General features: G+C 35.9%; 1 protein-coding gene across 2 annotated transcripts in view; it reads right to left on the reverse strand.

The window, feature by feature from the left end:
* The window catches only part of LOC112402307 (putative bifunctional UDP-N-acetylglucosamine transferase and deubiquitinase ALG13), a 63984-nt gene that overhangs the window by 5384 nt on the left and 41347 nt on the right, over positions 1–17253 (reverse strand). Inside the window, exons 20-24 of one of the 2 annotated variants that reach the window (XM_024749140.1) lie at positions 16635–16803; positions 15820–16026; positions 8348–8539; positions 4557–4597; positions 2600–2783 (exon numbers count right to left, since the gene is read on the reverse strand). In XM_024749140.1, the coding sequence (XP_024604908.1) occupies positions 2600–2783; positions 4557–4597; positions 8348–8539; positions 15820–16026; positions 16635–16803 (793 nt within the window). The remainder of the gene's footprint in view (positions 1–2599; positions 2784–4556; positions 4598–8347; positions 8540–15819; positions 16027–16634; positions 16804–17253) is intronic. The other variant, XM_024749149.1, reaches the window with a different exon arrangement.

Here is a 17253-nt window from a genome sequence, read left to right on the forward strand (position 1 = left end):
GGGAGACGCAAGAGGGAAGAGATATGGGAACATATGTATGACTGATTCACTTTGTTATAAAGCAGAAACTAACACACCATTGTAAAGCAATGATACTCCAATACAGATGTTAAAAAAAAAAAGTAAAAAAGAAAAATTAAATATATAAATGTATGTACAATGTGTCAAATGTATTCTACCTGGAGACAGCTATCTTCCTGGGATGATTTAGATATCAACAGACTACACTAAGAAACGTTCTCTAGAGTCATTCTTGTCATTTCAGTTCTTATAAGCGTTCGTCACAATTACGCTGTCAAATAGTTTTCCAGTATAACACACACCATCCAAATAACCATTTTGTATTATTTTAGCAATTAAAAATTCAGGTGTTTTTACAGTCTGGTCTATACTTGAAGGCAAAACTCTGAAGACCATCCCAAAAGACCAAACTTTTAAGTGTCATCTCTTGAATGTCATGAACATGCTAGCATCACTTAAAATTTACAGCACTTTCACTACCATGCACCAGTTTCAATGGAAATAAATAGATGCTCTTCTGACCTTATTATAGTAACTATATAAATATTTAAAAAAAGGAGTCCCTCATTACTTGGGATAACTTACGTTCGTTTTGTGAAGTAAAGACTGGCACTGTCTCATGTTTACTACAATAAAAATAGTTCTATAAAAGGTACATGGAACAAAAATGTAATAAAGGTTGATACTTTAATTTTTATTATCATGGGCCACATCACACCACCACATGAAGAGTAAGACTCTATAGTGCTAATATTCTAAAACTATTAATACTCTTTAAGAAAAGGGAGGAGAGAAAGAAAATTCACATTCCTCACATGCACCAGAACAGTATACTTATACATATAAGGTTTCATATAGTTCTTATAACAACACTGGAAAATCATAATATACATTATTTCCCACTTTACACAAAATCAGGCTTAGGGAGGTTAAGTAACTTAGCCAAAATCACAACCATCAAGTAGCAGTTGCTGGAATGGAAAACAGATTTGGTTAGGTTAGTCCACATCGTTTCTTCTTCCTCCTGCTGATTCTAAGAAGGGAAGTCCAAAGATGCTACTCTAAATCCTTGAAAATGCCTCCCCATCTATATTATACTGTGAACTCATAGACAAAGCAACCATCCTTATGGTCTGGCACAGAGGTCTCAAACTTTTTGGTCTCAGGATCCCTTTACACTCTTAAAAATTGAGGATCCCAAATAGCTTTTGTTTATGTGGGTTCTATCTATCAATATTTACATTAGGAATTAATCTAAGTTAAAAATATTATCTCATGTAAAAATAAACCCATTATGTGAAACTCATTTTCCATAAAAATTTGTATTTTCCAAAACAAAAAATTGTGAGACCAGTGGCATTTACACTTGTGCAATCTCTAATGTATGGCTTAAGAGAAGACAGCTGGATTCTCATATCCGCTCCTGTATTTTATCTATTATGATACATTTAGTTTGAAATATATGAAGAAAATCTGGCTTCATACAGATATGTAGCTGGAAAAGAGAGAAGTCTTAATAATTAGGCTTTTCAGATAATTGTAGATATTCTTTGATGCTATACCACAACTAGGTAAGTGGTAATTTCTTAGAGGTCAGTAGCAATGTGGACTTTTCATACTTTGTTAACATTAAAATCCATTGTTTTATCTTGCATCTTGGATAGATATTTTACTAAATCATGCACAGGTAAGATTATACATTGGTAATTGGGAAAATATTATTTCACTGAGTTATACAGATCTACCAAACGTTGACACATTTCATTAACCAATGTAAAACACCACATTCATTAATAGCCCCCCACCATCTATTTTATTAGAAGAGTTAATGAAGTATTGGAAGCTGTCAAGCTCATGGTGGTAGACAAAAATTAGAATTTTGGATAACATGTATTTGAGTGCTGGAATTTTTATCTTTGACAAAAAATACTATCCGTTGCTTTTCTCGAAGTGATAAGGCTTAGGTGTTCATTTGAGAAAATGTCTGCCGGATCCCCAAGTCTGAATAACCATAGTCTGTCTATCACTCTTTCAAGTAAAAATAGTGTTCCATGAAAAGTCAGCTCGTTTAGCTCGAAACTCAAGCTTACAACCCTTTTCTTTAAAGTTAATCACTATACGTCAGTATGCAGAGAGCTTTATGAATACTTCCTATTTTGTCATACAGAATACTAGGTACAATTATTCAAAGAATAAAAATTTAGTAAAATAAGAATGTCTTTGATCAAACACAAAATAAATAAAACTGGCATTTTTATATCATGAGTGTGAAGACACTAAGTACTAGCACAGTTTGGTGCCCCTGCCTTGATTTGTACTTAGGTGCCAGCTATCCTACCCGCCACTGATTTGTGCACCCTTAATACAAATCTAACACAGCAAAAAGGGACAAAATCCCTGTATTATGATGAATACTTTTAGCCTCATGGATCCCTTGAAAGGGTCTCAGGGACCCCAAAAGGTTCACATACCATGCTTTAAGAAATGCTGGTCTAGTATAATATCTGAAGGCTACTATTAAATTACACACAATAAAATCCAATCGTCTTTCTTGCAGGGAATCTCATTACATACTTACCATGTGCTGATACATCTGCCTGTGTGTCATCTTGATTCCCCATCTCACTGTATAATTGAGGAATGGTTTGATTCACCAGAGGTGACGGCTCAGTACAGACTGGATAATTCTCTACATGAAGCTGCTGCTGCTCCTGCATCTGTGGCATACAGACCATGGAGTGCCACAAGCTGTGGTGATAGCACTTGGGCAAGAAAGGGAAATAACACTTTATTATTCCTTTTCTTAAACTAGTACCATTCTTCACTGAAAAAAAAAGTTGGGCCATGATTTCCGGGTGGGATAACAATGACTTTTGAACTAAATGATATGACATTTAGAAAATCTATTCTCTGTAACAACTTTAAGATCTTTGCAGCCTCTGTATCTCATATGTGGACCTAGGAATTATTTTAGGAAAGCACCCTAAGGAAATTAGAGATATACACAATGATCTGTATACAAAGGTGTCTGTTATAGCACTGTTTTTAAAGGCAAAAAAAAATTAATGACCTAAATATTCAACAACAAGAAACTGGATGAATGAATTATGATATATCCATGATGGAATAAAATACAGGCAATAAAAAAATCATGGTGTCAAATATTTAAGGAAAATGTGTTCATATTGTTTAACTTAAAAGTTTACAAAATTACATAGCATAGTCCACATTTTATAAAATAAATAAATAAGCTGTAAGGAAATATACCAAAGTATACGGTGATTATACAGGTGATTTTGGTTTTCCTTACACATTAGTATTTTCCATATGCACCATAATGAATGCTATTACTTTTAATATTAGAAAATATTAAAATATCTATTATACATTTCCTTGTATTCCCATGATGTAAGATATAGGAGACTATATTGTACAACACGGGGAATACAGCCAATATTTTATAATAACTATAAATGGAGCATAACCTTTAAAACTTGTGAATCACTATACTGTACACCTGTAACGTATAATGTTGTCCAACTATACTTAAATTTAAGACAAAAATACTAAAAATAAACAAATAATAAACTGCCTCCACCTTGTTTCCACAGGTGACTATAATAAACAAACATAACTGAAGGGGCAAGCACTTTATGTTTTCAATTCTTGAAACTGCATTTAGGAAATATAGTCTCAGAGAACAAAAACCCACTCTACTACTCTTAAATTATAAATGTGTGCCAGTCAGTAAAGATAGTTTTCTGGAAATGATATGTCCAATGTTTCAGGGAAATCAGTGTCTTGGAAAATATGAACTGATCAGAGTATTATCCAGGAGACTATCTGGTTTACTATGTCATATGCCAAATCTTAAGATGCATCATTCCTTTTCAGAAAATGTGTCATCTTATTATATCAGAAGTGTATTTCAGGGGGAAAATGATCCCTGAAGGTATAAAGTAAAAGAGCTCTTACCTGAAATCAGAGACACCTTTCAGTGATATTAAGATATCTGTCAGTACTCCCTTTCTACAACTCAGGGAAGTGGTAAAAATCAGTGTTTGGCAAATATCTATGAACACATGAGTGCTTTAAAAATAATACTGCTCTTTAAATGTCTTTGAATTAGTCGGATTACTTTTCACATAAAATGCAGAAATAGCCACAAAAATGTTTTAAGTAAATAGGATAAATATTCCATTTGTTATTTCGAGATAGAAAAACATAGTGAAGGGTTGGCATATGATGTTAAATATGGAGGCCAATATATGCTGAAGTTGTACTTCATAGGGCCCCCACTCATGACAGTTTACAACTCTTTTATAAGAGAAACTGAAGTATTGAGAGGTTAAAGTAGAAAACTGACCTGTGTCATCTTCAGAGATATAAAGACAGAAATAAATCTTTTAGGTCCCTCATAGTGTTCTTGTGTTCTTGGGTTTTAAGGTTCAAGAGTCTGATTATCAAAACGGCTTACGTTTTTAAGTTAGAGGTTTTTTTTTTTTTAATCAAAGCAATTTTAACAGGATTCTTACCTGCAATCCCAGGTTGAAATAGTACTGCAAAACTTTTGCATCTAAAATTAAAAATTTAAATCTTAGTGACTAGATGACATAAACAATTAAAACTTACCATTTAAAAGCGCTTCTCTTTCAGTATTAAGGTAGATACAACAAATGTTGTCTCCCCACATCAACACTACCCTCAATTCTACCTTATAGTAAATGACCATTTACCTACCACTATAGCTAAGATCATTTTCTGAGCCAAGAAGGTTTAATCAACAAATACAGATTTTATTTCTGTTCTTAATATTAGACAGATGTTACAGGAATACTACTCTGCAAATATTTAGAGAGACTCTAGTAAAGGCATTTTCCTGCTTGTCTCAAGACTAAAATTTTACTTTAATACAAATCTACTACAAAAGCAATCATGTTGGTCTTCAGAGCTAATACATAGTACAAACTAATGTTCTACAAATGCCAAGATCAGTGATGTCTACTAAGATAACTAGCACTGTTTGAAACAATTCACCTTGTCTTTATTTAACATGACTAACATACCACCACTAGGACTCCAAAAAGAGGAGGCAATGAGCAAGGTAACTCGAAATAAGTTATACCATAAGGTGATAAAATTTCTTCAAACACAAAACTTTAAAGTACTTTACAAATGAACAAAAAGTAGATGTATGAGAGAAGAGGGAATAAATAGCCTTAGCATTTCAAGTATATCTCTAAATATATTTTTATTGATTGACCTGGGATTCACATATATTCTTATAAATAAGATAATGTAACTTGATTCCACTAACAAACAACTCTCAGAAAACCCCTCTTTCTTAAGTTGGAGACTCCCAATACATACAAATGTATTTACTGCCACTTTAAAAGAATGAGCTTGTATTTTGACTATGACGTGGGAATATAGTATAAAGCGCAACGCTCAAGCTAAAGAATATGAAAAGATAACAGCAGGAAGTAAATCCACAAATGGCATGGGATTCCACCCCTTGGTATTCACATACATCCACACAAAAAATCCATAGCAGTATTATTCTCAATAGCAAAAATGTGGAAACAACTCAAATGTCCATCAACTAATAAAATATGGTATATCTATATAATGGAATGTTATTCAGCCGAAAAAAAGAATGAAATACTGATACATGTTACAACATGGATGAACCTTGAAAACATTATGCCAAATGAAAGAAGCCAGCCTACAAAAGACCACATATTGTATGACTCAATCTACATGAAATGTCCAGAACAGGCAAATCTATAGAGAACAGTAAAAAAAAAAAAGCAGAATAATAGTTGCCAGGGTCAGAGAGAATGAGGAGTAACTGCTAATGGGTACAGGGTTTCTTTTTGGGGTGATGAAAATATTTTGGAATTAGACAGTGGTGATGGTTGTACAAATTTGTGAATATACTAAAAAGCACTGAATTATATACACTTTACATGGATGACTTGCATGGTATATGAATTATATCTCAAGCTGTTAAAAAAAGTGGCAGGTAAGGACTATAAGAACTCAAAAACATCACTTTGAAATGCAACTGGGGGGTGGGATCATGAAAATGATAGGATTTAAATAGGAAGTTAGATGGAAGAGTAGAGGGGGAGAGAATTTGAGCAGAATCACCATGACAAAAAAGGCTTAGAAGTAGAAAACCAGATGCATAGAGTTCTTGTAAAAGTAGAAGGAGATAAGGTACAGTTTTGGAAAAATGACCAGCAATTTCTTATAAAACTAAACACACACCTATCTAGGCCCAACAATTCCACTCCTAGGTATTTTCCCAAGGGAAATGAAAACACATGTTCACAAAGACTTTTACAAGCATGTTCATAGCAGCTTTATCATAACTGATCCAAACTAGACTAGTCCACGTGTCCCACAACAGGAGAATGGACAAACTGTAGAGTACCCATACGATGAAATACTCAGCAATAAAAGCAAATAGACTACTGATAACATGCAGCAACATGGAAGAATCTCAAAAAACATTACATTGAGGTTAAGAAGCCTTCCATAAAGAGTACATACTGTATGATTATATTCACATGAAATTCTAAAACAGGTAAAACTAGGGCAGAAAAATATCAGAACAGTGGTTGTCTCTGGGGGGAAGTAGAGATGGGGTAGGGAAAGACTGGGAAGGTGCATGAAGGAACTTTGTGGGATAATGATAATGTTTTATAACTTGATGGGGATTTGGGTTACACAGGTGCATGTACTCATCTGTCAAAACTCAGCAAGTGTACATTTAAGATTTGTTCATTTCGGGCTTCCCTGGCGGCACAATGGTTGAGAGTCCGCCTGCCGATGCAGGGGACACGGGTTCGTGCCCCGGTCCGGGAAGATCCCACATGCCGCGGAGCGGCTGGGCCTGTGAGCCATGGCCGCTGAGCCTGCGCGTCTGGAGCCTGTGCTCCGCAGCGGGAGAGGCCACAGCAGTGAGAGGCCCGTGTACAGCAAAAAAAATAAATAAATAAAAAATAAACGAAAAAATAAATACCAAACTCTAGTTAATGATATGTATGTTCAAGTTTTTAATGGGGAAGAATGATGTCTACAATTTACTTTGAAATGCACCAAAAAGATGGATTAATTGATGGACAGAGAGATGGATGGAGGAAAAGATGGAGAAATGCATGCTAATACAAGTATAGTTAACTGTTAACAACAGAATATAGGTGGTGGATATATGAATATTCATTTTAAAATTCAAATTTCGTGTATGTCTAAACATTTTCAAAATAAAATGCTGGAAAATGCAAAATCAGCATTATGTGCTGAGAAGATCTTGGGCAGGGGTAGGTAGGTGAGGGGAGAGGAGTAAAGGGATCATTGTTCAATGATACATTATTAATAAAATAGAAAACCAAGGAAAAGCGTCAATGTTTTGCATGGCCTAAAGAGAAGAAAGAAGGGAGATGAAGATGAGGAATTTCACTGTAGACAGACTGAGTCTGAAATAAAAGTAAGAAAGCCAAGTGAAAATGTCTAGCAAGTAGGTAGAGGCCAAGGCCAGATAGATTTAGAAATCATTTACATAAAATTGATAATCAAGTTTTAAGGAAGGGAAGAAGAACAGAATGGAGTTGAAGATCCTGGTGACTACCTTAGGGGCTGAAAAAACCCAAAATAGAATAGAAAGGCAGCTAGAAAAATTAAGGGAATGTTACCGAAAAAAAAAAAAGTATGAATAAGCTACAAACAACTTTCGACTACAATTCTCTTTTGAGATACACTGCTAAACTGAGGGGTAACAAAAAACTTCCAATGGAAAGCTACTCAGTTTAATTAAGGAAACAACACATGGCTGAAATCCAAGGCAGATCAGAGCCCCCCCACCCCAATTCCTACCCCAAAAACCTTTTCCAATTCTTCAAAATTCAGTTGGAATCTTAAATATCAAGAATGCAACAATTTCATGCACTTGTGGTAGGCATTAAATAAAAGAAATGGAGAAAATTGTGTTATCAACTCCTGCTTTTCAAGAGAAATTACTGAGAGCAGATATCCAGTTGAGAATCTTCTTCAGGGCAGACATGTAGCTACCTTAGAAAAGCAGCGTGAGTCAGCTCAACCATACACTTCTTGATTATGCAGAAGATATTCTCAGCTTTCGGTTCCTTCTCTCCTTAGTCATTTATCTAGCATTATGCTCTCAAGTCAATTTCCATTCGGTCCACCACCCTACCCTCATTGGTCAACCAAAGAGAGATATGCTCTAAAATTTAAAATTAAAAGACCAAAAAAAAAACCCCAGACCTAAATAACCCTCACCCAAGTCTCAAAATCTACTTACCTTGAGGCAGATCACTGCCACATGGATCACAGGAATAAGGTGGAGGTAGTGATGGTAAGTTTGAAGTGTCTGTCACCTCAAGAGAAGAAGGAGGAGGAGGAGGAGGTGGTGGTGGAGGAGGTGGAGGTGGTAGAGTGGCAGCCACAGCAGGAATAGGAGCAGCCAGGTATGGATAGGATGCTGAAGCAATCACTAAAAAGGAAACGAAACAAAGTAGCAATGTACAGCTGTAACATCTTATAAGCAGTAGCTCGTCCTCTATTTCTTTTGTGTTCCCAATATGGTCAGGCAACTCTGAGTCTTATGGTTTGACTTAAAAACAAAAACTTAGGGCTTCCCAGGTGGCGCAGTGGTTGAGAGTCCGCCTGCCGACGCCGGGGACGCGGGTTCGTGCCCCGGTCCGGGAAGATCCCACATGCCGCGGAGTGGCTAGGCCCGTGAGCCATGGCCGCTGAGCCTGTGCGTCCGGAGCCTGTGCTCCGCAACGGGAGAGGCCACAACAGTGAGAGGTCCGCGTACCGCAAAAAAAATAGAAGGTAAATCGCACATATTCTTTTAGACATGCCAGTTGAAAAGTAGGAGTTCATTACAAGTTATTTTGAGTTAAGGAAATTACTTGACATTCAAAAGAAAAACAACTGTAAACTACAGAGGCTTGACTACCAAGATCTTGAACATCAGCTAACATGTACATAAATAAATACTACTAAAGCAAAATTTTTACTGAGCTTAATACAAAGTTAAGGCTGTTTTCAGCCATCTGCCGAATCACAAGATGTAGAAGCTAATAAGAGAGACTAAATTGCACAGATTAGATTTAAGCAGTCCTTGAAGGTTTCTACTTGGTAGCATCAGAGGAATATAGAGAACTCCAAATCATAACAGTTCCGTTTCTAAGGACCTACAGAATCTAAAACAGACAGGCTAGATGAACTATCTTATCCCTTTAACTTTCTATAACTGTTACTATAGTTTAAAAACCACAGTCACTTAGGAGTTTCACAGTTTTTGACATAAGAAATTCAAATACAATTATGTTTAAATATCAATACATTCCTCTATGATGATAAAGGCAGCAATGTGGTTCCAACCTAGTGAATATAAATTATCTCCACATATACATACTATGTTACATAAATTTGTTAAATTTTTTGATACCAACCCTTCAAGTTTCATTGAACATTTTAGCTGACTTAGAAATTCCAGTACTCAATTTTATCACTGTGTTGCCTGCATTATAATTTTACCCCTGAGAAGTATAGAAAGTTTGGGCTCATTGTTCAATAAAGGTTTAAATTTGGAGTTTTAGAACACTTAGTTTAGTAAAAGAACAGTCCACACAAGCTGAATTTGTTATTCTGGTAATTTAGCAAGAGGAATTTAAGGCCAAGTATTACAAGTAATCCACATTGCTTTCATTCACCAACAAAAATACTAACAACACATTTATTTATACCCTTTATACAACTACAGGCTAATAGTAATAGGAAATCTAAATCTTAGGGTGATTTAAAACTTGATAACCAACTCTTTTGGGGTGATGAAACTGTTCTCTTGATTGTGGTGGTAGTTACACAATGTTATGCATTGTTAAAACTCATAGAACAGGGCACCAAAAAATAAATTTTACTGTATCTAAATTAAACAGTAAATTTAAAAAATTTGCTCAAATAACTTTCGAGTTTTGGAGTTTTGTCATGCATGTAGAAATCTCCACTCTTACAGTTTTAGAAGAGGATTTAATTTTTAGAACATTTCCAAATGCTCTAAAGATTCACGGATTTGTTTTCTATAAAATAATGGCTTCAACAAAGCCACACTCTTATTCCTTTTAAACTAGCACTCAAATCACACCATTTTTTTTCAAAAACAACTGGAATAAGTTCAATTATCTAAAAATAGTAGAATGTGATTACGATTACAAGGTAAAAACCAAATACCAGACATAGAGGTAGCTAAGTAAGCTCTCCTGGGCCTGAGAGAATCAAGGACGGAAGAAATTTGGAGGTTACTTTGAACTCAACTTTTTTTTTTTGATAACTTAAATTACATTAAAATTAAGAATTTCTCTTCATCAAAAGGTACCACAGGAAAAATGAAAATATCAACAAAGTGAGAGAAAATATTTACAATACATATAACTGGTAACATATTAGTATCTAGGACAAACCTCCGGTTTCATTTGTCATGATTAACATATTGGGCGCAATAATTCTTTGTTGTGGTGGTTGTTTTAGCATCATCCCTGGCCTCAACTTATTAGATGCCAGTAGCTCTCCCCTGCCAAATTGTAGGACCACTGAAAATGTCTGCAGAAATTGTCAAATGTTTCCTAAGGGGCAAATTCTCCTCCAGCTGAGAATCACAGATCTAAACTAAGTGAAAAATGAAATAAGTCAGACAAAGACAGATACCCTACATCAGGGGTCCCCAACCGGTCGCGGCCTGTTAGGAACCGGGCTACAGCAGGAGGTGAGCAGCGGTCGAGCGAGCGAAGCTTCATCTGCCACTCCCCATCGCTCCCCATCACTCGCGTTACTGCCTGAAGCGCCCCCCCCACCCCCGTCTGTGGAAAAACTGTCTTCCGTGAAACCGGTCCCCGGTACCAAAAACACTGGGGGCCAATGCTCTACATTATCACTTATATGTGGAATCTAAAAAATAAAACAAATGATTATAAAAAAAAAAAGAAACAGATTCAGATATAGAGAACTAGTGGTTGGTTACCAGTGGGGAGAGTGAAGAGGGGCAAAAAAGGGGTAGGGGATTAAGAGATACAAACTACTATGTATAAAATAATCAACAACGATATATTGTACAGCAGAGGGAAATATAGCCATTATTTAGTAATTGAACTCAACTTACTTTTTTTTTTTTTTTTTTTTTTTTTTTTGCGGTACGCGGGCCTCTCACTGTTGTGGCCTCTCCCGTTGCGGAGCACAGGCTCCGGACGCACAGGCTCAGCGGCCATGGCTCACGGGCCCAGCCGCTCGGCGGCATGTGGGATCTTCCTGGACCGGGGCGCGAACCCATGTCCCCTGCATCAGCAGGCGGACTCTCAATCACTGCGCCACCAGGGAAGCCCTCAATTTTCTTTTAAAATGCATATTATAATACGTTCCATAAGAAAAAGCTTTTAAAACTTCCAGTTGCTCTAGAGATGCATGAGCATCTAATTCGCAGACTTAACAGGGCTCTATGGGCTTACCAGGTACAGTTCAAGTGATGGACCCAGAACAATGGAAGCAAACTTTTCTAAAAGTGAATGGAAACCAATGAAATTCATTCAAAATACTTATTTCCTTGTCCATGCAGCTGCAGTCTGCTTCAGGACATTTCAGAAGAGAACGTGAATATACATAGTAAGACTCAGCTTCTCTAGAGATCAAAGGGCAGGGCCAGTACTAAAGTGCAGTAAGGTGCAAAATTTAAAGGGCCACCAAATTAAAGCAAAAAAAAAATTCATGATGACTAAAATACCAAAATTATAAAAGATAGGATCTAAGCTTGCACTTGCATGACCACAAGAGTGAGTGCCTCACTCACCTCACCCTAAGCCTGGCCCACAGTTCCTATCTTTTAAAAAAACTTTGATACTTTGTTTATCATGGATTCTTTTTTTTGCATTAGTTTTGTTTTTTTTAATAGTGCATTAAAGTATTATTTATCTTGAGCACTGTGGGGGTTTTTTTTGATACTCCCTTAAATTTTGTACCCAGAGCAAGTAAGTCACTAACTCTGGCCCTGGCAAAAGACTTGGAAACAGTTACCAAAAAACTCAGTTAACAGGATTTAATGCCTATGAAGACAATCATAATAAAAGCAATCATGGCATCTAGTTACCTGGCAGATAGGAAGTGACTTAAAGGAGGATGGGATGGGGCTGCCAGACAGACACATGAATAACAATGAGAAACTTGAGCTTTATCATCTAGAGGACAGGAACGACAAAGAGCAACTAAAAAGTAGCCATTATTTATTAGAGTTATAGTTGAGGTTCACAAGTGGCTCAACAAAAATAAAATGAAGGCCGTATACATTTTTAGAAGTATCTACAAAAAAACATAAATCTGGCATTTAAAGGGTAATCTTTCAATGATTCTACATAAATGGGGTATTACAATGCTTGATTTCACCTGTCATTGTTTTTTTTAAGCTCAGACATCTGCTGGAAGCAGATAGCCAACATGTTCCCCTACAATTAGCACAAGTAGTAAAACCAGTATCTACATTAACATTTCCAATGAAAAATTTCTGTGGTCATTAATGAACATATATTGCATGTTTTGTTCCAGGCACAGTGGCTAAGTTCTTAATTTTTACATTATAAATAAAACAGATACAGAAAACAAACGAATTATTTTCAGGTGGACACTATCCAGGTTAAGAAAGAAAACCTTGCCAGCCATTTCAGAAAACTTCCATGCACTCCATCACAATCACCACCCTCTTACCCCCACCATAATCAACCACTATCCTGACTTTCATAGTAATCACTTCTTTGTAGTTTTAAGTATTTTGTCACCCAAATGTGCATCCCTACACAGTTTTTAAAAACTGTATCTTGAACTTCTTTTAATCTATAGGTCCTTTCTCCATCCCTGTCATTTCCTTTCAATTTGTCTTTTGAAGACCCCCTGACCTGTTGAGTTTCCCAGTCTGGATTTTGCCGATTACATACTCATGGTGCATTTCAATGTGTTCTTGTATTTCCTGCAAATAGGCAGCTAGATCCAGAAGACCAGATCAGACTCAGGATTGATTCCTTTGGTAGGCTATAGGTAATGTCTCACTATCTTTGCAATCTTAGCAGCTACTGCTGTTTAATATGCATCCGTTCAGTAACGACTGCAAAATGATTACATTCTGCCACTTCTTTTTCACTGATTAGAATACTTATAGAAATATTTCCCCTCATCTACTATTTGGTTACCCCGTATTATAGTTCATATAAGAAAGGCAGGATAAATACTTGATTCTTTCACTTTACTGTCCCGTTTTCAAGAACGTAAACTGGTTTCCTGACATCCTCTTAAGACAACCAATTCTTTTTTCAGTTATGTATTCTTTTCAGATTATTTTCCATTATATGTTATTATTAGATATCGATCACAGTTCCCTGTGCTATACAGTAAATCCTTGTTTTTTAATCTATTTTATGTATAGTTGTTTATATATAGATAGATAGATAGTTGTTAATCCCAAGGGAACCAATTTTTAAAATATCATCAGGAACTTTTAAATATATTCGACATGTTCCAAAATCTATTGCAATTATCATTGTTGAAGCTCAAACTGTTCCATCTTTGGCCAGTGGGAACCTCTTCAAGACGGCTCGTGAGTCCTTTTGACACGACCCCCAGTACCTGTTGATAGCTTCCTTGCTATCTAGCATGACAAGATGATCCAGGCTAATCTTGAACATTTCCTGCCCAGACCTGGAACCAGAAATTTCTCCATAAAGCTCTTTGTTTCTGTTTGAGTGAGAAGCAGCATTTCAACGTCACAAACTGAGTGCTAAAGATACTCATTGTTTCTGGGCCTTTTCAGTGGACAGAGCTAGGAAATACACAAATTTAAAGATAAAATACCTCAAGTTCATACTGATACTTTTAATTCAAATGTGATACCATAAAAGTTTCTCCTTAGCCTTTTTTAGTACATGTGTTATTACCTTTCTTCCATACTAAGATCCCAGTTTGCAAGGACACAGAGGGATAAAACTGGAATATCCCATACTCATTTGTTTTAGCCAACATTATAGTCTCTGAATAACATCTAAGTATCTAGATAAAAGAACCTGATATGTTTATTGAAAGCATTAAAAAATGCTTGGCACATGGTCTCTCAATTCTCCCATTTTTAAAAATAGCTATACTGTACCTATATTGTTCAAATATAAGGCTTTACATAGTGTATCATCAACCTCTCAGCCCTCATTTTGTGTTAAGTATATATTTAATACTTACAATCAGGTCTTAAGCTAATGTCTTTTATTGTTCTGGTGGTCTAAAAGTCAAAATCATTCTCCAATACACTCCGTTCCTCCAATACAACTTCCTGTGATGGCAGAAATATTCTGTATCTGTGCTGTCCAATACAGTAGCCACTAGCCACGTGTGGCTTTGAGCACCTGGCATGCGGTCAGTGTGACCGAGCAACTGAAGACTTATTTTACTTAACTGTAATTAATTAAAATTTAAAGTGTCATACATGGCTAGCAATTACCTTACTTGACAGCGTATCTTTATTCGATTCTTCAAGAAGGGCTCATGCAAATAATATTCTCTGAATTCTTATACATTACCCTTTAAGCCTGAAAATGTTTGGCTGGATATAAAATCTTTGGTTCACATATCCTTTCATTATCTTAAATGTTACTCCATTTTCTTGTAGCATGAAGCATTGCTGTCAAAGTTTGACGATTATCATTTTATTTCCTTTATACTCCATAGGCTCTTTTTCTTTAAAGCCCAGTTGTTTTACTAGAATATCCTGGTGTTGGTTGCTCTGGCCCAATATTCTGCAGAGCACTGTTTCAGTATGTAGTTTTAAAGTTTTTTAATTTCAGGAAATTTTTCTGAATTATAGTTTTTAGTATTTATTCTTTTCCCTTACTTTGGTTTTCTTCTTTAGGAACTTCTATCAGTGTTGGATATCCTTTGCCTAACTTCAATATGTCACTTTTGAATCTTTCTCTTCGTTTTTTTCATTTTAGATTTCCCCCCTTTCTTACATCTTTCTCTTAAAGCATTATCTGTTGTACATACTTGGTCACGTTCTTTATAGTTTAGTCTTCATTACCGAAATGACTTTCTTCCATTTCTAATGCTTTCCTGAGTTCTGTCACCTCATCCGACTTCTAATCCTGATCTGTTATTTTTTAACATTTTGTGTTATTTTATTAGCGTCTTTGCCTCATTTTGAAATAGCTGTTGGTTTAAGTTCTGTTTAGTGTACACATTCTGACATGCTTTTACTGTCTAACAGGGATACTATTCTGTTTTCCTCTTAAAACACCTTTGTATGCAACCTTAGTGCTTTTCTTTCATTCATTTTTTTTTAACATCTTTATTGGAGCAGAATTTCTTTACAATGGTGTGTTAGTTTCTGCTTTATAACAAAGTGAATCAGCTATACATATACATTCATTTTTATGTGAAATTATTTTTTATGAACTCTAAACGAGATGAAATACAAGAAAGCTTTTCTAACTTCTTAGGGATCTCTATTGTTTTTGTAGTGTTTAAAAACATGACTGCTTTCTAGGATTCCTTGGCTCTGTTCTCTCAGCTTTAGTCTGGACCTGCTCTTTCCCTATCCTCATCAACTTTGATTCCACTCCCAGCAGTTTCTACCCAGTGAGGAATATTATCCTAAAAGGTAGCCCTGCCAGGTCAGTTTTCAGAGTTCTTAGGGGCAAAACTGTTCCAAGTCCTTTAGTCCCTTTACCATGTACCCAAAGCACTCACCTAGTATTGGAGAGGTCAAATCCCTTCCCAGTCTTAGCTGTTCCTTCCAAATTGGCTGCCCCACTGTCCAGTGAATTCTTATTAGTTCTTTTGGGGTTCTTCTGTTCTTAGGTCCATCAGACAACATCCCCGATGCTTCCGTCTTATTGCTCCCACATTGACCCTGACAGCATGCAGGTCTTGTGACTGATGGTTTGTCCCTACCTGCTTAAATTTGGGGGTTCATGGGGAGACCTTGTCACCTAGTTTTGTTGTTAAACATTGTCCCATGGGTTTTGGTTTTGCTATTTCCATTTTTATTTGGGGACACAGACTGAAAAGCTATGCTGTTGCTGCCACCACTTTCCCAGAATTCTGCTGAAAATTTTAAATTATATTAACTCAGTGGAATTTCACAACCACTTCATAAATTGGTACTATCAGTACCTCCAAGCTCACAGATAAGAAAGGTTCAATAATTTGTCCAAAATTACATAGCGAGTAAGTTGTAAAACCAAGATTCTAACCTGGATCTCTTAAATTCTAGAGCCAAACTTTTCAGGAATTAATTCTGTGAAGTGTGAAATACCTTTACCTTAAGTTCTGTATAATAAAACTTAACTTGAAGTTTAAGAAACTGGTACAAGTCCTCTAAATTTTCAATGGGGTTAGCAAAACAATAGCTATGAAATCATACCAAAGCTAAATTTGCAAGAAAAAAAATTGAAATTTAATACTGGAGATTAAAGTAATCTTATCTAATCACTAGAATTGTTGTATGGGCATGTTCATGAATAGAAAAAGGCTTCCACAGTAAGGAACCACTAATAACCTACCTGGCCTGCCTTGTGTAGGCGGAGATACAAATAGAGGCTGTATAGCATTCTGTGAGGAAACTGAAGTGGTACTACCAGCTTGATTAGCTGCTGCACAGTTAGCTAAGACTGGAGCTGGAACAATATTTGCACAGGAAGCTGCAACTGCTGCAGAATTCACCATCACCACCTGTAAGTGTGGAAGAAAGTTTAGAACTCTAAGTTTGGTTTCACAAACAATATTGGTCTCTTATCTGATCCTAAACTTCAGGAAATAGTATTCTAATAACTAAAACACCAAGAAGCCAATATTTATGTAACCCTAATACAGGAAGGTTATTTCTTTTAGAAGACCCCAGATGACTTTGAGAGATTTACTTTTTTATTTTAATATTTTTCTAGAAAGGTAATACATTAATATGATTCAAAAACCAAGTATAAAATTGTATACAATGAAAAGTTTCCTCCAACCCCTGTCCTCCATCTGCCTAGTTCCTCTCTCCACAAACAAGTAACCTCTGGGTTTCCTGAATACTATCCAGAAATTTATAGTACATATTTATTTTTACATGCATATATGTTTCCCCACACACACTTAAAAAAAAAAAACAAACAGAAAATGTTCTCTGCTTTTTTTTTT

The sequence above is a fragment of the Neophocaena asiaeorientalis genome, unplaced genomic scaffold, assembly GCF_003031525.2.
Source record: "Neophocaena asiaeorientalis asiaeorientalis breed wild unplaced genomic scaffold, Neophocaena_asiaeorientalis_V1.1 scaffold604, whole genome shotgun sequence".
In the NCBI taxonomy this organism is placed as follows: domain Eukaryota; kingdom Metazoa; phylum Chordata; class Mammalia; order Artiodactyla; family Phocoenidae; genus Neophocaena; species Neophocaena asiaeorientalis.